Genomic DNA, 23303 nt, shown 5'->3' with positions numbered 1-23303 from the left:
CAAAATCTTTTTCTTATTTTTATTTCATATTTTCGAAAACTTTACTAACAATTAATGTTTTGATTCAAAAATTTCAAGTTTGTTACTTTCCTGTTAAGAAAGGTTCAATCTTTAAATTCTAGAATCATATCTTTTAGTTTCTTGTTAGTCAAGTCATCAACTTTAATTTTCAAAATCAAATATTTTTAAATTTCTTTTCAAATCTTTTTCAAAATAAATTTCAATCATATCTTTTTAAAATTTTAATTTCAAAATCTTTTTCTAAATTCTTATCTTTTCAAAATTTATTTTCAAATCTTTTTCAATTAACCACTTGACTTGTTTGTTTTAATTTTAAAAGTTTACTATTTCTTATCTTTTTCAAAACCACCTAACTACTTTTTCACTTCTCATTTTCGAAAACAACTAACCACTTTTTCAAAATTCTTTTTAATTAACTAATTATTTTAAATTCTAATTTTATTCTATTTCTTTTCTTAAAATTCGAATTCTAACTTATAATTAAAATAAAAACAAAAACATTTTTCTTTTCTTTTAATTAAAATTCGAATACACTCTCTCTTTCATCTTTTTCTATTTATTTATTTATTTACTAACACTTCTCTTCTACTCATAATTCGAACCCCCTCCTTCTCTCTGTGTTCGAATTCATCTCATTCTCTCTCCCTCATTCTTCTATTCTTCTATTCTTATACTCACATAAAGGAATCTCTATACTGTGATATAGAGGATTCCTTTTCTTTTCTATTCTCTTCTTTTTCATATGAGCAGAAACAGGGATAAAGACATTCTTGTTGAAGTTGATCCTGAACCTGAAAGGACTCTAAAGAGGAAGCTAAGAGAAGCTAAAGCACAACACTCCGGAGAGGACCTTACAGAAATTTTCGAAAAAGAAGTAGACATGGTAGCCGAACCCAATAACAATGGTGAAGATGCAAGGAAGATGGTTGGTGACTTTACTGCACCAACTTCTGACTTCTATGGAAGAAGCATCTCAATTCCTGCAATTGGAGCAAACAACTTTGAGCTTAAGCCTCAATTAGTTTCTCTAATGCAGCAGAATTGCAAGTTTCATGGACTTTCATTGGAAGATCCTCATCAGTTCTTAGCTGAATTCTTACAAATCTGTGACACTGTTAAGACCAATGGGGTTAATCCTGAGGTCTACAGACTTATGCTTTTCCCCTTTGCTGTAAGAGACAGAGCTAGGATATGGTTGGACTCACAACCTAAAGAAAGCCTGAACTCTTGGGAAAAGTTGGTCAATGCTTTCTTGGCCAAATTCTTTCCACCTCAAAAGTTGAGCAAGCTTAGAGTGGAAGTCCAAACCTTCAGACAGAAGGAAGGTGAATCCCTCTATGAAGCTTGGGAAAGATACAAGCAATTGATCAGAAGGTGTCCTTCTGACATGCTTTCAAAATGGAGCATCTTATGTATATTCTATGATGGTTTGTCTGAATTGTCCAAGATGTCATTGGACCACTCTGCTGGTGGATCTCTTCATCTGAAGAAAATGCCTGCAGAAGCCCAGGAACTTATTGAAATGGTTGCAAATAACTAGTTAATGTATACTTCTGAAAGAAATCTTGTGAACAATGGGATGACTCAGAAGAAAAGAGTTCTTGAGATTGATACTCTGAATGCAATATTGGCTCAGAATAAAATATTAACTCAGCAAGTCAATATGATTTCTCAGAATCTGACTGGAATGCAAGCTGCATCCGGCAGTACTAAAAAAGCCTCCTCTGAAGAAGAAGCTTATGACCTTGAGAATCCTGCAATGGAAGAGGTGAATTACATGGGAGAATCCTATGAAAACACCTATAATCCTTCATGGAGAAATCATCCAAATTTCTCATGGAAGGATCAACAGAAGCCTCAACAAGGCTTCAATAATAATAATGGTGGGAGAAATAGGTTTGGCAATAGCAAGCCTTTTCCATCATCTTCTGAGCCACAGACAGAGAATTCTAAGCAGAGCCTCTCTGACTTAGCAACCATAGTCTCTGATCTATCTAAGACCACTCTCAGTTTCATGACCGAAACAAGGTACTCCATCAAAAATTTGAAGGCACAAGTGGGTCAGCTGAGTAAAAGAGTTACTGAAATCCCTCCTAGTACTCTCCCAAGCAATACAGAAGAGAATCCAAAGAGAGAGTGCAAGGCCATAACTATATCCAAATTGGCCGAACCTGGAGAGAGTAAAGAGGCAGTGATTTCCAGTGAGGAAGACCTCAATGGACGTCCACTGACTACTAAGGAGTTCCCTAATGAGGAACCAAAAGAATCTGAGGCTCATACAGAGACCATAGAGATTCAACTGAACTTACTGTTGCCATTCATGAGCTCTGATGAGTATTCTTCCTCTGAAGATGATGAAGATATTGTTGAAGAGCAAGTTGCTCAATATCTAGGACCAATCATGAAGCTGAATGCCAAGTTATTTGGTAATGAGACTTGGGAGGATGAACCTCCATTGCTCATCAATGAACTGAATGCCTTGGTTCAACTGAATTTACCTCAGAAGAAACCGGATCCCGAAAAGTTCTTAATACCTTGTACCATAGGCACCAAGATCTTTAAGAAGGCTCTGTGTAACATGGGGTCAGGAATAAACCTCATGCCGCTCTCTGTAATGGAGAAACTAGGGATCTTTGAGGTACAAGCTGTAAGAATCTCATTAGAGATGGCAGACAAATCAATGAAACAGGCTTATGGACTTGTAGAGGATGTCTTAGTGAAGGTTGAAGGCCTTTACATCCCTGCTGACTTCATAATCCTAGACACTAGGAAGGATGAGGATGAATCTATCATCCTTGGAAGGCCCTTCCTAGCCACAACAAGGGCTGTGATAGATGTGGACAGAGGAGAGTTAGTCCTTCAATTGAATGAGGACTACCTTGTGTTTAAGGCTCAAGGATCTTCTTCTGTAACCATGGAGAAGAAGCATGAAAAGCTTCTCTCAATACATAGTCAAGCAGAGCCCCCACACTCAACTTCTAAGTTTGGTGTTGGGAGGCCACCATTAAGCTCTGAGTCTCTGTGAAGCTCTCTAAGAGCTCACTGTCAAGCTATTGACATTAAAGAAGCATTTATTGGGAGGCAACCCAATGTTATTTAATTATATTTTTTTTATAGACATTTGTTTTCCATTGCCATGTTATGTTTTCTTTAGGTTGATGATCATGTGGAGTCATAAAAACAGCTGCAAAATTAAAGCGAAATCAAAAACAGCATCAAAAACAGCACACCCTAGAGGACAGGCTTACTGGCGTTTAAACGCCAGTAAGGATAGTAGAATGGGTGTTTAACGCCCAACGCCAGAATGGGCAGCATTCTGGGCGTTTAATGCCAGAAATGGCAGCATCCTGGGCGTTCAGAAAAACGCCCAGTAAAGAAGGATTCCTGGCATTTAACGCCAGCCAGGGTATCTGGCTGGGCGTTAAATGCCCAAAGAGGCAGTCAAGTGGGCGTTAAACGCCAGAATGGATAGCATCCTGGGCATTTAATGCCAGGATGACACAAGGGAGGTAATTTTGTTTCCAATTCGATTTTTTTCAATTTTTCATGTTTTAATTCATAATTTTTTGCATCAAACATATTTTAAACGTTCATCTTTCAATTTCTATTTTCAAATATTAATAATCTTTCCAATTCTTTTCAATTTTTTTTTCAATTCTTTTCAATTCCTTCCAAAACAAAACTTACATATCTTTTCAAATTATTTTCAACTCTTTTTAATTTTTCTTGCATACAGTAATAAGTTTTCAAAATTAATTGCATCATTCTTCTTTTACTCCCTTCTATCTTATTTTGCTTGAGGATGAGCAAACCTTTTAAGTTTGGTGTGAAAAAAGCTATGCTTTCTGTTTTTCAATAACTATTAATGGCACCTAAGGCCAGAGAAACCTCTAGGAAGAGGAAAGGGAAGGCAGTTGCTTCCAACTCTGAGTCATGGAAGATGGAGAGATTCATCTCAAAAGCCCATCACTAGAAAGAGGATGGAGCAAACAAGAGAGCCTACTCATGGACCTCAACAAGAGCACTCCATTATCCTCCATGAAATCAGAGAGGACCAAAGAGCCATGAGAGAGGAGAAACAAACGCAAGGAAGAGATATTGAGGAGTTCAAGCACTCCATAGGATCTTCAAGAGGAAGAACTAGCCGCCCTCACTAAGGTGGACCCGTTCTTTAATCTCCTTATTTATTTTCTTTTCTATTTTCAGTTTTTATGCTTTATGTTTTGACTATGTTTGTGTCTTCATTACATGATCATCAGTCTTTAGTGTCTATGTCTTAAAGTTATGAATGTTCCATGAATCTTTCACCTTTCTTAAATGAAAAACGTTTTCTGAAAAAGAAAAAAAAGTACATGAATTTCGAATTCTATCTTGAAAATAGTTTAATTATTTTGATGTGGTGGCAATACTTTTTGTTTTCTGAATGAATGCTTGAACAGTGCATATTTTTTATAGTGAAGTTTATGAATGTTAAAATTGCTGGCTCTTAAAAGAATAATGAAAAAAGAGAAATATTATTGATAATCTAAAAAATCATAAAATTGACTCTTGAAGCAAGAAAAAGCAGTGAAAAACACAAAGCTTGCGAAAAAAAAAGGCGACAAATAAAGAAAAAAGAAAGAAAAAGAAAAAGCAAGCAGAAAAAGCCAATAACCCTTTAAACTAAAAGGCAAGGGTAAAAAGGATCCAAGGCTTTGAGCATTAATGGATAGGAGGGTCCAAAGGAATAAAATCCTAACCTAAGCAGTTAAACCAAGCTGTCCCTAACCATGTGCTTGTGGCGTGAAGGTGTCAAGTGAAAATCTTGAGATTGAGCGGTTAAAGTCGTGGTCCAAAGCAAAAAGAGTGTGCTTAAGAGCTCTGGGCACCTCTAACTGGGGACTCTAGCAAAGCTAAGTCACAATCTGAAAAGGTTCACCCAGTTATGTGTCTGTGGCATTTATGTATCCGGTGGTAATACTAGAAAATAAAATGCTTAGGGTCACGACCAAGACTCATAAAGTAGCTGTGTTCAAGAATCAACATACTGAACTAGGAGAATCAATAACACTATCTGAATTCTGAGTTCCTATGGATGCCAATCATTCTGAACTTCAAAGGATAAAGTGAGATGCCAAAACTGTTCAGAAGCAAAAAGCTACTAGCCCCGCTCATCTAATTGAAACTAATCTTATTGATAATTTTGGAATTTATTGTATTTTCTCTTCCTTTTTATCCTATTTTGTTTTTATTTGCTTGAGAACAAGCAACAATTTAAGTTTGGTGTTGTGATGTGCGAATAATTTATACCCTTTTTGGCATTGTTTTTACATAGTTTTTAGTATTTTTTTAGTTACTTTTTATTATATTTTTATTAGTTTTTATGCAAAAATCACATTTCTGGACTTTACTATGAGTTTTTGTGTTTTCCTGTAATTTCAGGTATTTTCTGGCTGAAATTGGGGGACCTGAGCAAAAATCTGATTCAGAGTCTGAGAAAGGACTGCAGATGCTGTTGGATTCTGACCCTCCTGCATTCGAAGTGGATTTTCTGGAGCTACAAAAGCCCAATTGGAGCGCTCTCAATTGCATTGGAAAGTACATATCTTGGGCTTTCCAGAAATATATAATAGTCCATACTTTGTCCGAGATTTGATGGCCCAAACTGGCGTCTAAACGTTCACCAGAAACCCTTTCTAGAGTAAAATGCCAAAACTGGCACTCAAGTTGGCGTTTAACTCCAAGAATGGCCTATGCACGTAAAAGCTTCAATGCTCACCCCAAGTAAACACCAAGTGGGCCTCGGAAGTGGATTTCTACACTATCTGCACTTAGTTACTTATTTTCTGTAATCCCTAGTAACTAGTTTAGTATAAATAGCACTTTTACTATTGTATCTTTTATCATCTTTGGAACCCTCTTTTCACTTTTATGTTACATTGGGAGGCTGGCCATTCGGCCATGCCTAGACCTTTTTCTCTTATGTATTTTCTACGGTGGAGTTTCTACACAGTGGAGCTCTGCTATTCTTCATGAATTAATGCAAGTACTATTGTTTCTCTTTCAATTCACGCCTACTTCTTCTCCAAGATATACTCTCGTACTTAATTCAGTTAAGTCAGAATGAAGGGGTAACCAGTGATAATCACCCACTATCTTTGTTACTCGCTTAGCCAAGATCCACGTGTCTGACAACCACAAGCGGTCTACATGATGTTCAACGTAGTCATTGGACGACAACCGGAGTATATTCTCTTGGGTCTCTAATCCACGGACCGAGTTCGTGTGATTAGAATCTCCGTGGTATAGGCTAGAACCAATTGGCAACATTCCAGAGATCCGAAAAGTCTAAACGTTGTCTGTGGTATTCCGAGTAGGATCTGGAAAGGGATGACTGTGACGAGCTTCAAACTCACGAATGTTGGGCGCAGTGACAGTGTGCAAAAGGATAGAGAGATCCTATTCCGGCGCTAGTGAGAACCGACAGATGATTAGCCATGCGGTAGCTGTACCTGGTATTTTTCATCCGAGACGATAAATCTGACAGTTGATTAGCCGTGCAGAAACCGTACCTGGTATTTTTCATTCGAGAGGATCATACAGCTTGCCATGGAAGGGAGCACGCATGGTTGGAAGAAGATAATAGGAAAGCAGAGGTTCAGAAGCAACAAAGCATCTCCACACGCTTATCTGAAATTTCCACCAATGAATTATATAAGTATCTTTATTTTATTTTATGTTTTATTTATCTTTTAATTATCAAAACCTCATAACCATTTGAATCCGCCTGACTAAGATTTACAGGATGACCATAGCTTGCTTCAAGCCGACAATCTCCGTGGGATCGACCCTTACTCACGTAAGGTATTACTTGGACGACCCAGTGCACTTGCTGGTTAGTTGTGCAGAGTTGTGAAAAGTGTGATCACAAGTTCGTGCACCAGGACTCAAGGCCAGAATAACTTCAGAAGGCCTGACAACAACAATGTCCCGAGAAGAAGGTTTGGGAAGCAGCCTCTGAATGAGCAGGCTTGTGTTAGATGTGGGAGTTACCATCCTGGTGTTCCGTGCAAGGCTGGATGGGGATTGTGTTACTCATGTGGTAAGCTAGGGCATAAGCCTCCAACTGTCCAGAGAAGCAGAGACAGGATGCTAGGAGAGCACAGCAGCCTAGTCGGGTGTTTACTACTTCAGCTGTGGGTGCCGAGGGGTCCGAGACACTTATCCGAGGTAAATGTGAAATGGTTGGTCAAACTTTAAATGCCTCATTTGATTCTGGAGCATCACATTCAGTCATTGCATTTGAGAAGGCTAGTGAGGTAGAATTGAAGATTGTTTTAATTTATGACGTAAAGGTGTATAATGCCACCCATGAAGCCATGGTAACTATGTTAGGATGTCCGCAAGTTTCATTTAGGGTCAAGCAACGTGATTTTGTCCATGATTTAATCTGCTTGCCGATGACCGGTCTTGATCTTATCTTGGGGTTGGACTGGTTGTCTAAGAATCGTGTCTTGTTGAATTGTTTTGAGAAATTGTTGCATTTCATGCCAAAAGGGTAAGAAGGGCCGGTCGTGGTGAATGGCTATTATTTGAACTATGTGGTAGTAAATTGTTCGGGGGCAGGAATGTCAAGGTGTTATGCTATTAGCTGCAAGTGTGTTGGGTGAGGAACAAAGCTTAGAGCAAATCTCAATTGTTTGTGAATTTCCTGAGGTATTTCCTGATGACATTGAGGAATTCTCTCCTAGCCGAGAGGTTGAATTTGTAATTGAGTTGGTACCTGGAACGGGGCCAATCTCGATTGCCCCATATCGAATGTCGCCTTTAGAAATGGTCAAACACAAGACTCAGTTGGAAGACTTAATAAGCAAGCGCTTTATCTGCCCTAGTGTTTCTCCGTGTGGAGCACCGGTGTTGTTGGTGAAGAAGAAAGACGGTGGATTACAGACAACTGAACAAGGTCACAATAAAGAATAAGTACCCATTGCCAAGAATTGACGATCTCATGGATCAGTTACAAGGAGCCGGGGTTTTCTCCAAGATTGATTTATGATCTGGTTATCACCAGATAAGGGTGAGAGATGAGGACATCCCTAAGACCGCTTTCAAGACTCGTTATGGTCATTACAAGTACTCTGTAATGTCTTTTGGGTTGACAAATGCTCCTGCAGTGTTTATGGATTATATGAATAGAATCTTCCATCTGTTTCTGGATAAATTCGTTGTTGTCTTCATTGATGACATACTGATTTATTCTAAGACCGAAGGAGAGCATGTAGAACATTTGAGGACCATGATGTAGATACTAAAGGAAAGGAAACTCTACACAAAACTGTCTAAATGTGAATTCTGGAAGGACGAGGTGAAGTTTCTTGGCCATGTGGTGAGTAAACAGGGGACAACAGTAGATCCTTCTAAGGTAGAAGCAATGATGGATTGGGGGCGACCGACCTCAGTTACTGAAATAAGGAGTTTTCTGAGCTTAGCTGGCTACTATCGGAGATTCATCAAAGGCTTCTCGCAGATAGCTTTGCCATTGACAAAGTTAACCCGCAACGACGCGCCGTTTGCTTGGACTTCTAAGTGAGGAGAGTTTCTGAGTGTTGAAGCAAAAGCTGACTACCGCGCCTGTGTTGGTGTTACCTGAGCCGAATGAACCATTTGAGGTGTATTGTGATGCCTCACTAAAGGGTCTGGGGTGCGTGCTGATGCAGCACTGGAATGTGGTGGCTTATGCCTCACGACAATTGAGACTTCACGAAGTTAATTACCCAACGCATGACCTGGAACTTGCTGCGGTTGTATTTGCACTAAAGGTGTGGAGGCATTAACTTTATGGGGTTAAATTCCGAGTTTTCTCTGATCATAAGAGCTTGAAATACCTCTTTGATCAGAAAGAGCTTAATATGCGACAGAGGAGGTGGATGGAGTTACTGAAGGACTACGACTTTGAGTTGAATTACCCTGGGAAAAGCGAATGTTGTGGCGGATGCACTAAGTCAGAAATCGCTGTATGCTGCTTGGATGATGATTCGAGAAAAGGAGTTGCTCAAGGCATTCGAGAGTTTGAAGATCGGTGTTCAGGAAGAGTCTGGAACTCTGTGTTTGAGTCCATTACAGATCTCAAGTGATTTTAAATCTGAACTCCTGAAGGCTCATCAAAATGATGACGTGTTACCTAAGGTGTTACCAGCTATTGAGCAAGGGAAGCAGTGGAGAGTATCATGGGATCAAGATGGGCTATGGAGATTCAAGGGTAGGATCATTGTGCCCGATGTTGGGACTTTGCGATAAGATATCTTGAAGGAAGCACACAAAAGCGGATTTTCTATTCACCCTGGGAATACTAAGATGCACAATGATCTGAAGGCTATGTTCTGGTGACCTGGTATGAAGAATGATGTGGCAGAGTATGTCTCAAAGTGTTTAACTTGTCAAAAAGTGAAGATTGAACATCAGAGACCTTCCGAGACGTTGCAACCTTTGGAGATTCCGCATTGGTAGTGGGAGAGCATTGCGATGGATTTTGTATCGGGATTACCAAGAACTAGAGCCGGTTTTGATGCTGTATGGGTAATTGTGGACTGGCTGACGAAATCGGCTCACTTTCTACCCATTCAGATGAACTATACTCTTGAGGAGTTATCGCGCCTGTATATAAAGGAGATTATGAGACTTCATGGTGTGCCTACTGCCATAATTTCTGACAGAGACCCCCGTTTCACTTCAAGGTTCTGGGGTGCATTTCATAAAGCCTTCAGAACCCATTTGAGCTTGAGTACAGCTTACCATCCTCAAACAGATGGTCAATCTGAGAGGTTGATCCAAACCCTAGAGGACATGTTGAGGGCTTGTGTTTTGGACCAGCTGACAAGCTGGGATCGGTATATGCCGCTGGTGGAGTTTGCATACAATAATAACTACCATAAGAGCATCAGAATGGCTCCGTATGAGGCTTTGTATGGGAGGAAATGCCAATCTTCTCTATGCTGGTATGAAACTGGGGAGAAAAGTCTATTGGGACCTGAGATAATAGCTGAAACTACTGAACAAGTTAAGAAAATCAGAGATAGGATGCTCACTGCTCAGAGCCGTCAGAAGAGTTACGCCGATCAGAGGCGGAAGCCCTTAGAGTTTGAGGAAGGAGACCATGCTTTCCTGAAGGTTACTCCAACAACAGGAGTATGTAGAGCGATTAAGACGAAGAAGCTGAATCCCTGATACATCGGTCCGTTCCAGATTCTCGAGAGAGTTGGACCGGTGGCGTGTCGGATGGCTCTACCGCCTCACCTTTCGAACCTGCACGACGTATTTCACGTGTTGCAGCTTTGGAAGTATACTCTTGATGCTAACCATGAGTTAAAACCGGAATCGGTTCAGTTAAAGGAAGACTTGACTCTGCCAGTGACTCCGGTCAGGATTGATGACATATGTATTAAGAAGTTGCGTGGAAAAGAGGTTTCATTAGTGAAAGTGACATGGAGTCGAGCCGGTGTTGAGGAGCACACCTGGGAACTTGAATCGGAAATGCGAGCAGACTACCCACACCTATTCTCAGGTAACTGAAATCGAATTTTGTGGGCAAAATTCCCAATTAGGTGGGTAGAATGTAAAACCCGATTAATTAATGACTAATTAACCTATAAATTAAAATATATTCTAGAAAATGAGAAAATGAGGTTTTATGGTTTAATGTGATAGAGAAATTTAAAACGAGAATTTTGACACTAATTTTCAAAAAATCGGTCCAAAATTGGGCCGAACGAGCCAAACCGAACCAACCGGACCCATATTGGGCCCAAGGGCCCAGCCAAGCCTCTCTTAATTAAGAGAGCTCAGCTCTGTCTTTCCACTCAAACACCACACACACGTTGAAAGGGAGGGGGAAATGTGAAACCCTTGCCCAAATTTCACTCCAAACTTTCATTGATCATAACTTTTGATCCGGAGCTCCGATTGATGCACCGTTTACGGCCACGCGACCGCGGCATCGAGCTTTACAAAGCCCATAAGGTTGTGCAAGAGGTAAGCCACGTTTCACCTCCGTTCTTCCAACCTTGATTTTCGAATTTCATGGACAAAAATGTTGAAATTTTGAGCTCTTTTGTGTTATAGGATCTAATTGACTTGAAGGGAAGGCTTAGTCTTGCCTCATTGGTCCTTGGGTAAGGTGAGATTCTTAATCCTAAGCTAAAGACTTGGAATTTTGTGATTTAGTGATTGAGGTATTGTGTTTGGGTGTGATATTGTGGCTTAGGCCTTGTATATATGTGTATTGGAGTTTGATTGTTGGTTTTGGAAAGCTTGGAAATGAGCTTTGTGCTTGGAAATCTGTGTGGTAAGGTGTTACAAGAGAGTTTTGACATAATGAAAATTTGTTTGACTCAAGTCTTCTTAAAAATTTGATCAGAGTCTCGTGCTGATAACGTGTTGTGAAATAACTAAATAAATAAATAAGGAAGAGGTAACAAATATAAAATATGGAAATATAATTAGATAACTCTAGTAGTAATATACACTAGAATTACTATATCAATAGATATAATTAATATATTTAATAATATTATAATAAAGTATATAAGAGAGAGAATAGAACAAAAGAGAGAGAGTGAAGAATGTTTGATATTCTTATTGTTGTGTAAAATGCATTTGATGATGCCTTCTATTTATACAGGTAAGGTACTTCTATTTTCAACTCTCATTTATTTAAATTCATCCTTAAAAGTGATTCCTTCATTAATAACCGCCCAAGTCATAAATGGACATCCATGTATTTAATCTTATCATAACAAATATTAATTTTTTTAAATTTTCATAAGTTCAATGTATTGAGAAAATCATTTTTTTACTCTCTAATATTAAGTTACTTTTTAGGCAAATTATTTCTTAATTTTTTAAAATTTGATTGTCACTTGAGTGATTTATCATTTTTTTTAGGAGTATAAAATACTTTAAATTGTTTGATAACTATTCAGTAATATTTGTTTTATACTTTTTATTCTCTTCTTGAAGTATCTTGTGGTAACAAATTAATACATAGGAATAATTAATCTTCCTCCAAAATGAATATAAAAATTTCTAAATACCTTTCTTAAGAAATCAAAATTCTAAAAAATAAAATAAAATATAAGAATTGATGCCACTTTTTATTTTCAAAATATACATATTGAAATACAGGTTTATGAAGGGATACAGTAATTTATGATGATATGATATTTATAAGAGTAAAACAATTCTCACCTCCTAAGTTAACTTTGAATGTCAAATTAAATACACTCAATTCTAATAAATTTTAATAAAAATATACTTTTATAGTCTTATTTTTAAAATAATATATATTTGAATTTGTTAATCTTTTAAATATTAAGAAGACAATTAAAGGATAAATTAAAACTTAGTAATAATTACTTTTTTCAAATTTTATACCTAACCTTTTAATAACGCATAAAAACTCTCAAATAAAATTAATACAGTTAAAATCTCAATTTTTTCAATTTTACTTATTATTTTTGCTGTTTACAGAAAATATCATACACAGACTATGAAATAATGTCTTGTCTTGAATTATATCTTTGTATAATCTTCATATTTTATTTCAATAAAAAAAGTAAATACTATTTTTTTTAAGAGACACTTTAAATAAAAATGTAAAACAACCATGATAGCGAAGGATAATATAATAGGTGTCATTGTCATTAGGTGACTACTTCAATAAAAATTTTATAATTGTCATCATGTGAAAATATTTTACTTTGATTATTAAATGATAAATTATAGGACTTTATTTTTATATGTTATAAAAGTATTATTTTTATTTAAAATGTAATTATACAAATAAGTTATATTTTTTAAATAAAGATCATCATAAAAAGATGTTTTTGACATTTTTATTGAAGTAGTTGCCTAATACTAAACCTAAAGATCTTTTTGGGTGGAAGCAACATACGTGCCAACTGCCAAGAACTAACACCAAATATGCAAGTGATCTTCTCTTTGTCGTCTCTCTAAGTAAGTCGATCACTCAAAGTTTTTTATCATAAAATATTTGAGTGTGAACAATTTTAATTATAAAACATGAAAATTAATTTGATATACATAAAAAATCGTCAGGTTTAAAAAATCAAAGAAAAAATGTACGATTTAACTACCAAAAGAACTAGCTCAGTTTTTAATAAATATCAAGTTAATATATTTTTTATTGTTAAAATTATTAATACTCTAATATTTTATAATTAGAAATAATAGTTCATTCATGCTAAAAACCTAAGAAAGATGAGGAGGAGATCCGAAAACAAGTTATCAATATCTGGATGTCGGGTTTATCAACTTCTCTCTCCAAGATGATCGTGGTGCCCAAAAAAAAAATCGAGTGGCTAGACCATGGGAGATACCCGGTTTGGCAACTACTCCACTATGATGCACTGTTATATTTAATTATTGAGGATTGAAATATGAGTTAAATCTCAATTTGACTCTAAAATTTGATCCAATACTCAATTTAACTCCTACAATTTCATTGGCTTCAATTACAACTTCCAAATTAGTTAGTGGATCCCAATTATCCCTACAATGATCTCTATCACCAGAATGCTTATTCGGCACATTTACCTGACATGTTGAACTCCACCTTCCTACTGTGAAGTGAGTGTATTGGGTAACGATTAAATGATATAGAGATGAAATTCAAATACTCAATCTAGCCCTTACAATTGAAATAAAATCTTAAACAAAGCCCCAAATGTCCCAAATTGATAATTCATCGTCGTGGTTGTAGGGATGATTGAGAACAGTAGTCAAAGTTTAGGAAACTCTACTAGATCACGTTCACATGAAATCTAGACGAGGACCACCAACTATAGTAGAGTATGAAAGCTCTACCCATTGTGGTGCACTGTTATTTAATTAGTGAGGATTGAAATCCCTTTAAAAACAAACAACTAGGGTGCTGACAACTTTCTGTAGCAAGTCTATTTTAAAAATTAAACAGACACAATTTTGAGGAAGCAAGATTTAAGAAAAATATTCCATGACTAAAATAAATAGGCAAATAAAACAAATAAGATATAATCCATGACTTAAAAAAAACAATGTGACATCATTTGCTTTGCTAAAATCATGACAAGATATCACAAGACAACTCTTCAACCTTCAAATTATGCTAATTTGCTATTTGATCTTCCCAGTAATGCCTTACAAACAGTAATTGTAATTTGTAAAGATTTATTTGGATCCTGCTTGCAAGTTACAACAGCAATCACTGTTAGTATTTCTCTAATTCCATTTACCAATTAAGAACTTGAATCACATCATATCATGGATACCTGCTGAATCCAGCAGAACTGCTTTGATTTCCTCAGGAAGCACATCTTGCCCTTCTCTGCATTGCTGTTAAGAAACAAGAAAGACAACAGTTACAAACCGTCAAACTTCACATACCACAAACCAATAATTAGTGTTCATTGCAAGCCTTTTCAACAATCCAGGTTGGTACATGGATTAATTGACACTATTAGTATTAGACACAATATGCATTACACCTCAATAAAATTAGGTCCAAGCATCATATAACATAAAGGTTAAAAAAATAAGAAAGTGAAGCTTGGCAATGGATAAAGAAGCGTACCTCAGCTTTAAAGATGTCTAAAGCAAAACCATTGAAGCAGCTAATAACAGCTTGGTGAACATCTAATCCGAGGTTATCCAGAGCCTGCATTGTAGAGACCAGAAGACCTGGTCGGCGGCTACAAAACATGTGAATATTGATAGCTTTACCGTCCCTTACCTTAACTTCCACCTAAAATTATTAGAAACACTTGAGAGTTAAAATAGTTTCTTCAATTTCCAGGACCATAAAATTTGCATATCAAATATAGTGGGTATTTCAATACCCACACGGCCACATCTGCCCTGAACATTAAAGATTTGCTCCCTTACCTGTCTCATTACTCGTAGATATTCTATTTATTGCCACAAATCTATATTACTTGGCCTATTTTTTATGACATTGTCTGAAATATAATCTATAGCCTATGAAAATAAAATACAAAGTGCTAAAAAAGATTATATAAATTCTAGATATAATTAAATGCATCACATTACTAGTTGAAAGCAATCTTAAAAAAGTTTAAATTTATCAAATTAAATCTGATAATATATCTCAAACATTCATTTGTGTATGTTTGGAGCTGATATAAGATGGGTGACCATTACCTGTATCCGTCCTATTTCAAACAATTATCATCACATTTTCTCTGTACCCGTCCCAAAATCCAAGTAACGGTTGAAAAATCCATCACCTTTAAAATGGAAAAGGTCGGATAAAGTCGAATGCTCAAATCGTCATCCCTAGGCATTTTGCTTTATTTTGGAGTGCTCAAATAATAATTTTTAGGCTATTTTCTTTTAGAGTCCTTGTTTGGACAATCTAGGAGCTAGTAAACTTTGCAATGAGGTTTAGTGTTCAACAAATTACGTGCAATCGTGTACCACATTAGGAAATACTTATCCTATTACTTTGTATTGAAAATAGAGTTTTAAGACAGACATATATTTGCAAGTCCATGTTAGCAGAGAGTAAGTATTGAAATTTATATAATGAGCTCACAATAGTTTTGAGCTTTTGGCAATCTAATTTCATGATTATGCAAAATTCAGCTATTGAATAATTTTGGCAGGTCGGTTACCACAACATGCAAACATTATCAAGCAACATTAATTTGTAATAGATAAAAGGCCAATTCTATGGTGCCTTTTGTTTGGTGTCTAATTTTTATCTAAATTACTTTTTATAGTAACTTTTAAATATTTAAAATTTTCAAACATTTATACTTTTAAATTTAAAATTAATTATTTAACCTATTTTAGCAATTAGGCAATATCTTTTAGGCACCATAGCAAACACCTCGATAAAATATAGGTAACCAACTCTATATGCAATCAACTTTTCAAAAAACTTATTTTAAAATTGAAAATAAAAAAGTATAAGAGATCAACTATGAACTCCCTTTTAATTCTACATTTGAAATTTGAAATTTGAGGAATTTAGTTTTGTCACCCTAAGCCACAAACCACTTCGTATACTCACCTTCTGTCCTCTCTCTCACGCTTCTCCTCCTGTCAATCTCCTCCCGCACTTTGCGCCGTTATCGTATCTCCATTGTGCCACCATCAGACATCCTTCCTGGCATGCAGCTCTCCCCTCGCCGCCTCTCTACCGCGTGTCCTCCATCGCAGTTGTTACGCGTCACACCTTGTCCTTGCACCAGTCAGCCTCAGTAGCCATGTCATCATCCATCGCAAGAGAGCTCCCGATGGAAGGCAACTAGCAGGCAGCAACGTCCACGCCTTTTCCATCCATGCTCGTACCGTCAAGCATGTCGTCGCCTCGCCATCCACACAGCGCCGTCGAAGATGTTGTCGCCGTCCTCCTTTTCGTTGTTCCTCCCTCGCGTCGCCATCTTCCTTCACACCGCACCCTCATTCTCACGTCCTCCCACACATCGTCGTCCTCCATCGCATTGCACCTTTCACCGCCGCCCGTCTTCTTCTTCTTTTGATGTGATTTGAATTTTTTTTATGTGATTTTTGGAATTTTTTTCATATAATTTGAATGCTTTTTAATATAATTTGGATGTTTTTGGTAGTTTGTGGATTTTTTTTTTTGTCCATTAGTAGGAAATGTATTGGACTTTATGATGTGAATGTTTTTTCAATGTGATTTGGATGTTTTTTTCCATATAATTTGAATTTTTTTTTTCATGGGCCTTGAAGTGCTGTTCAAATAAGAGTTGGCTAAAGTTAGTTGCACCTTTTGTTGGTTATCTAACGGAATTGTTTAAACATTTCAAAAAAGCTAGGTTTGCACTCAAAACACTTGCACCTTCCCATTCCAACTCCTCATGCCGTGATGTTTCCCTCCAACTCCTCTCGCCGCGACACCACGCCCTCCCCCTTCCAACTCGTATCGCCCCGCCGCTACGCCCTAGCCATCCAACTCCTCTTGACATGACGCCGCACCATCCCCCTTCAACTCCCCTCGTGGCATCGCCACGCCCTCCGCATCTAGCTCCTCTCCCATCTCGCCATCCCCCTCTAACTCCCTCGCCGTGATACCTTCCATTCCTTTGGCGCCTCCGTTCTCTCATCCATGTCTCTTCTTCAAAGCCGCTTCCATGCTCTTTTTTTTTTTAGATTTTGGATGACTCTTTTTAGTAGTTTTGGATGTTTCATTTTTCTAAATTTTCGGATGTTCTTTTTTATAGGTCTTAGATGTTTCTTCTTTTTAGATTTTGGATGATTTTTTAAATAATTTTAAAGGTTTCTTTTTCTTAGTTTTCGGATGTTTCTTTTTCTTATGTTTAGAATATTTCGTTTTGTTATCTGATACCTCTAAAATTTAAACATCTGAATTTCAGGTATAAGAAACATCTGAAATTATGTCTTTTTTTAATAGTTTCCTTTTATTTTTTTGTATGGCGACGAACGGCAGATGAGCGACGGACGGTAATGGCCATCGCGACCAGTTATGATGTGACACGCTAGCAGAGACAGTTGGAAGTGATACTAAATGCCATGGCTAAAGGACGTAGGAGAGAAGGTAAAGAGTTTTGTGGTTGCTTTTTTACTATAGTGAAAGTGAGATTATGATTAGGGTTGTGGTTTTTTTTTTTTTTATTGTTGGACTTCTTTTGCAGCCTATATACTAATTGGCTACAATTGGGTGGTACCTTAATTAGTTACCTAGCAAAATTGTTTGCAATAATAAGGTGAACAAAAATTACCTTTGCTGTTTGGTTTCCTGGGATTGGCATCGGACACAGTTCTTCCTTCACCCGGCAAGAAAGGGTTTGCAGTGTGGGTGTCAAAGGTTGAATGCTGGTGGAAGATGATGGCGAACAGCTAGTTGGAGTTGACTCCAGTTCATTTTGAAGATCATTGACCCGCTGCTGTAGCTCCTTCATGTAGTCAATTGCATCTCCAAGTATCGAAACTCTGTCCATCTAATCAACAAATCCAAGTATATTAGCAGGTATTACTCCTAAGTTTCCAACATCATCAAAAGAATGCATTTTTTAACGAGGTTAGTTGGCTATTCAATGGCAACAATCAGTGCATGGTCTTACTACAACTTGTCATCATTATAGTCATGCATTAGATATAGAACTCTTTATGTCTTTCTATCCGATAACAAAAATTATTTATAAGACTTAAAAAAATTTGATGTTAAGGCCGCTCTCCTTTGTTACAACGTAGCTCTGCCATTGCTAACAACTGAAAGTTTTGCTAAGAGATGATATAAAATATGGCACATAAGGATGGCAATATTGATCCGTAAACGTGTGTATCCTGAAGACGGGGATGGAGATGGGATCATGGGAATAATGGAAGGAAAATCACCTTGTGCGGATAGGAATAAAAATACCGTGAAAAATTTTGAACAGGAAAATTTTAAACCAAAGTAGTTTAAAAGAAAAAGAACTAACAATAATGTTCAAATAGAAATAATAGCCAATTTTTTTTAGGGTTATTCACCTGAATACAATAAATGGAGTTTAAAATTAGAGTAATGTTACCTATTTAACAAATATTATTATTTTAGGGTTATTTATTGATTTTAATATGATGAGTTAATAATTATTTTTAAAATTTTATTTCTTAATTTTTGTTTATATTTTATTTTTTATTTTTTATTTTATAATAGTCTATATGTAAAATATGAATTGTGTAAAAGATGTTGTTAAATTCTCTAATTTAATATTCATATTTTTTATATGTATGATATTTATAATTTTATATACATAATATCCATATCAATAAATTGGTGCTAATTTATTATTATTTATTATTTTATTTTGCAGGTCATAAACCAACATTTTTAAATGTTTATAATTTTTAATAAATAAAAACCGATCAAATTTAAGATGTTTTTATGTTTTATAAAATGTGTTGAGGTAATTTGAGATTTTTTAAAAATAAAAAATATAAGAATTTAAAATTTTTATTTAGGAAAAAAAATTATAAAATTATAAATGTATGTAGTAATAATAAAAGAGAAATTTTAGAATTTGATTCACATTAAATATAAAATTAAATTTTAGTATAATTAAATGAAAAAAAATAATTAATTATAAAAAAAATTAATTATTTTAATTAAATTAGGAGAATAATTTACACTCTCTTATAAATACAAATATTATTAATCATATATCTTTATTTATTATCTATAATATTTTGGCTATCTAGAATCATTTTATATATATATATATATATATATTTTTTTTTTCAAAACAAGATTTTTATACCTTGCTAATATTTGGCACAACAGACCTAAGCATGTACAACCTATCATTGAGCTTCTTCCTTCGCCGCCTCTCCGCCATAAGATTTTTGGACGGCATCCCCTTCTTCTTCTTCTTCTTCTTCCCACTCTCCTCAACCACCACCTCATCAGTTCTCTCATCATCCTCTTCAGAATTCCACATTGAACCCTCATTGCTAGCTTCTTCAACTTCCTGCACCCTCTTCAAATTACTCACTACCAAAGCTTCCAATCCCTTTCCCCTGCCCGAAAACAGAGCGTTTCCAGAGCCACCAACAGCCTCCATTTCAAACGCAGCGGAGGCACCAAATCCAGCACCCAGCGCCACGGGATCATCGTCGGTGGCCCCCGCCGGGAGCAGCCGAGTCGCCGGCGGGATATCAGGCGAGCCAGTTTGAGAAGAATGGTTCCCGGAGAAGAAGAAACCGATGTCAGGTCCCAAATCGAAGGCATTATCAAAAGGATTGTTGTTGAAGAAAGAGGCTTTGGGAGTAAAGAAAGAGTGTTCCGGAGCGAAGGAGTCCATGTTTTGGTGTGTGAGAAAGTTGTCATCATCAGCAGTAGTAGTGAGATTGGGTACGGTATGTTGTTGTGGGAACGGGAAGGGGTTTATGGTAATTGGAGGAGGTTGGAGTATGGATTTGAAGGAAGTGAGAGGGGCATTCATGGAAATTCCAATGTCATTGCTGTGTTCGGTCCAAGAAACAGTGGTGTGAGGAAGAAGCGTGTCGCTCTCCATCGATTGTGTGGTGTTTTAATGTTTTCTGTTTGGCGTATGAGAGGAACATCAACGCTTATATAAGAATGGGGGCAGAAAGGAAGAAGGAAAGAATGAATAGTGTGTATGTGGCTTGACGTGTGGAGTGTGACTGAAGACAATGAACGGCTAAGGAAACAGCTGCCAGTACTCTGGACTAACGTGGTGTATCCATGCAGAGCCAAAATTATTCAAACCCAAATTAATTATTCCTATCTGGTTAAATTAAAGGCCTAACGAGGAAATAATATTTTATAGAAATATTTAATTTTATACATGGTAACTTACATTCATATTATTAATAACAACCACAATAACATTTTATTTTATATTTTTTAATTATCATCCGATTTATTAGATAATGTTAGATGTGATAAATATAAAATTATATATATTAAGTTAAATATAATAATTTTAAATTATTATTTTTTTAGTATTTTTTTAATAAATACACTATAAATACATTGAAATTTCAATTATCCAATATTTTTATTATAAATACCTTAACTAATATTCTTAATATACTTATTAGTACGAACCCTTACTTTTATATTCATTATTTAAATAAAATTATTCAAATAAAAGTAATTAATTAAATAAGAATTTAAAACTCTTTTGACTGATCAGGGCACAGCAGCATCAAAATTTAAATTGAAAACAATACTGCATTATTTTATTTTTATTAGTTATATAGCTTAAATATTTGTTTTTTCTTTGGTCAGTTTTATATGTGATATCTGATATCTCATATAGTCTAACAGTTATCTTTTAGGGCAATTTGAAAAATATAGTATACAAAAATTCATCTCAGCAAACAAAAATAGCTCTAAATATACGTGTTTATATTTTGGTTCAACAGATAGAAGTTAGGTCTAATAACACAAAAAGGTCCATCAATAAAGGTGGGCTTCATGATAAGTCCGACCTTTTTAAAGAGGTCGAACACTGATGTAAGGAGGTCAGGCTCCACTTGCCCAAAACAGGTAACTATCATCACAAATCTCTCTTACTATCTCTACCTTATCTAGAAGATAGATTCCAACAAACTCCCAAGATAAAGGGAATGTTTGATATCAGAAAAGATAGGATTACACCAACAAAAGTGGTTATCTATTCTACTATAAATACGTTGACACCCCTCAAGTATATTCACATTCTAATCTACTAAAAATCTGCCTAAAACCCTTGCTAACTTAAGCATCGGAGTTTCTTGCAGGTACCACCCCTCCCACCTCCTCACGAGGAACTCGGACAGGCGGCACCTCGGCACCAAAGAGGTCGGATGTTGCCACTCAAAGGGACCTGAACCTCACGTTCAGGTCCAAATCAACGTATCAGGTAACCCTCGGAACATTGGCGCCGTTGCCGGGAAACCTGGGATTCTCCCTCTGACAAATGGCGGATCACGAGAGTGAAGACAGCCACACGGCATCTGAATCTGAGCAAGAAGCTCAATCAGAAGACCAAGCCCTCTTGCTTCCACCTCCACCACCACACCAAGGTCCCCACGGGGAAGGGACCTCAGAAAATTCTCAAACAAGAAGGATCCAGTCTGAGGTCCACCATCTTGAGGCTGAGGACCAACCTCATACAATCGAGATCTTGGATCTCGTTCATGGCCAGGGTGATCGACTACAACAGCTCAAACACGAGGCTGAACGACAACGGGAAGTAGAACGGGAGTTGCGAAGAGAAGTAAGACAACGAAAGGAGTTAGAAGATAAGCTACGAAAACTTGAAGCTGATATACAAAGGAGGAATAATCGGGCGAAGCGTGATGAAAGTCCCTTAGGAGGAGAAGATCCGTTCACAGAAGAGATCATGAAGGTTAAAGTTCCTATGAACTTCAAATCACCCGACATGGATCTCTATGATGGGACATCCGACCCAAGCAACCATCTCAGTAACTTCAAAAGCAGAGTGTATTAGGCCGACGACTCTGACGCCACTCGTTGCAAAGCCTTTCCGACTACTTTAACCAAGGCTGCAATGATATGGTTTGATAGTCTGCCCCCCAGGTCGGTCACTAGCTTTGACGACCTGACAAAAAATTTTTTCCAGATTCTCTATCTAAAAGGACAAAACGAAGCATGCCCCGAGCCTGTTGGGAGTAAAGCAAGGGGTCGGAGAAACCCTTCGTGACTATATAAAAGGTTCAACAAAGCTTGCTTGGAAATTCAGAGTCTATCAACCGAAACTATAATTATGGGATTGGTCAATGGCCTTAGAGAAGGACCATTTTCTCAATCAATATCCAAAAGATACCCAACTTCTCTGAACGAAATCTAAGAAATGGCAGAAAAATACATCAACATGGAGAAAAATTCCCAACTCAGGGAACCTCCTTCGCGATCTAACCTACCCTATCTATCTCGGGATAAAGAGAGGGAATCTAAGAAGAAAGAGGAGCAAAAAATAGAGAAACCTCGAAAACATCACAATTATACTCCTCTTAGGGTTTCCTTAGTAGATATCTACAGAGAGATATGCCATACAGAGAAGCTTCCACCTCCTCGTCCGATTAGGCACAAGAAAGTTGGAAGTCGGGATGAATACTGCAAGCACCATAAACTCTATGGTAACTCCATCGATGAATGCTACGACTTGAAAAATGTAGTTGGCCAGAGAAGGTCGACTTGATAGATACCTGACAGACAGGTCAGACGATCCGAGGAAGAGAAGAAGGGATGAATAAGGAGGACGACCAGAATGGCCTCCTCACACCCCCCGAACGACATATACACATGATTAATGGTGGGTTCGCAGGAGGAGAAATATCAAAATCCTCACGAAAAAGGCACCTCAAGGAAGTATATCAAGTTGGGGAGGACAATCAATCGTCCGACTTACCCGCTATTTCCTTCACTAAAGAAGATGCTCAAGGAATATTACCAGGGCACAATGACCCAGTGGTGATAACTATAATCCTAGCAAACGCTAACCTCCACTGAACCTTGGTAGATTAAGGTAGCTCGATGGATATTCTGTTCAAAGAAGTCAATACAATCGAGTTAGGTGGAGTCCGAGTTTGAGAAGAACTACGACCTCAACCTGAGGGCAAAATGGAAGAGATACAAATTGGAGACCACCCCAACAAGACAACGAGTATAGGGACAAACCTAGAGGAAAGTGTAAAGAAACAACTCATTGAATTGTTGAGTAAAAACTCCGACCTCTTTGCTTGGAAAGCCTCTGACATGCCCGGCATTGATCTCGACTTGATGT

The 23303-nt window shown here is 37.0% G+C and overlaps 1 protein-coding gene and 1 non-coding gene across 4 annotated transcripts; both read right to left on the bottom strand.

Moving 5' to 3' along the window:
- Positions 1–1306: 1306 nt before the first annotated feature.
- On the bottom strand, positions 1307–1414 carry LOC112781172 (small nucleolar RNA R71). The gene has a single exon (XR_003191965.1). It is a non-coding gene; the product is annotated as a small nucleolar RNA R71 (small nucleolar RNA).
- Positions 1415–14037: 12623 nt separating this feature from the next.
- LOC112779394 (uncharacterized) lies at positions 14038–20128 on the bottom strand. Of its 3 annotated transcripts, XM_025823631.3 has the most exons (5): positions 19305–20124; positions 17784–18002; positions 14627–14797; positions 14325–14388; positions 14038–14234 (listed from the first exon to the last, which is right to left on the bottom strand). In XM_025823631.3, exons 1-5 carry the CDS (start codon positions 20058–20060, stop codon positions 14224–14226), a joined length of 1221 nt encoding a protein of 406 aa, XP_025679416.1. In that variant the 5' UTR covers positions 20061–20124; the 3' UTR covers positions 14038–14223. The 3 variants fall into 3 exon arrangements, with proteins under 3 accessions (XP_025679416.1, XP_025679415.1, XP_025679417.1); XM_025823630.3 differs by having other exon boundaries at positions 14063–14388; positions 19305–20125; XM_025823632.3 differs by lacking the exons at positions 14038–14234; positions 14325–14388; positions 14627–14797 and adding an exon at positions 15198–15299 and having other exon boundaries at positions 19305–20128.
- Positions 20129–23303: the final 3175 nt, after the last annotated feature.

This window comes from Arachis hypogaea, chromosome 19 (assembly GCF_003086295.3).
Source record: "Arachis hypogaea cultivar Tifrunner chromosome 19, arahy.Tifrunner.gnm2.J5K5, whole genome shotgun sequence".
Classification (NCBI taxonomy): Eukaryota; Viridiplantae; Streptophyta; class Magnoliopsida; order Fabales; family Fabaceae; genus Arachis; species Arachis hypogaea.
The sequence above is the reverse complement of the archived record's forward strand: the minus strand, read 5'-3'. Positions and strand labels throughout refer to the sequence as shown.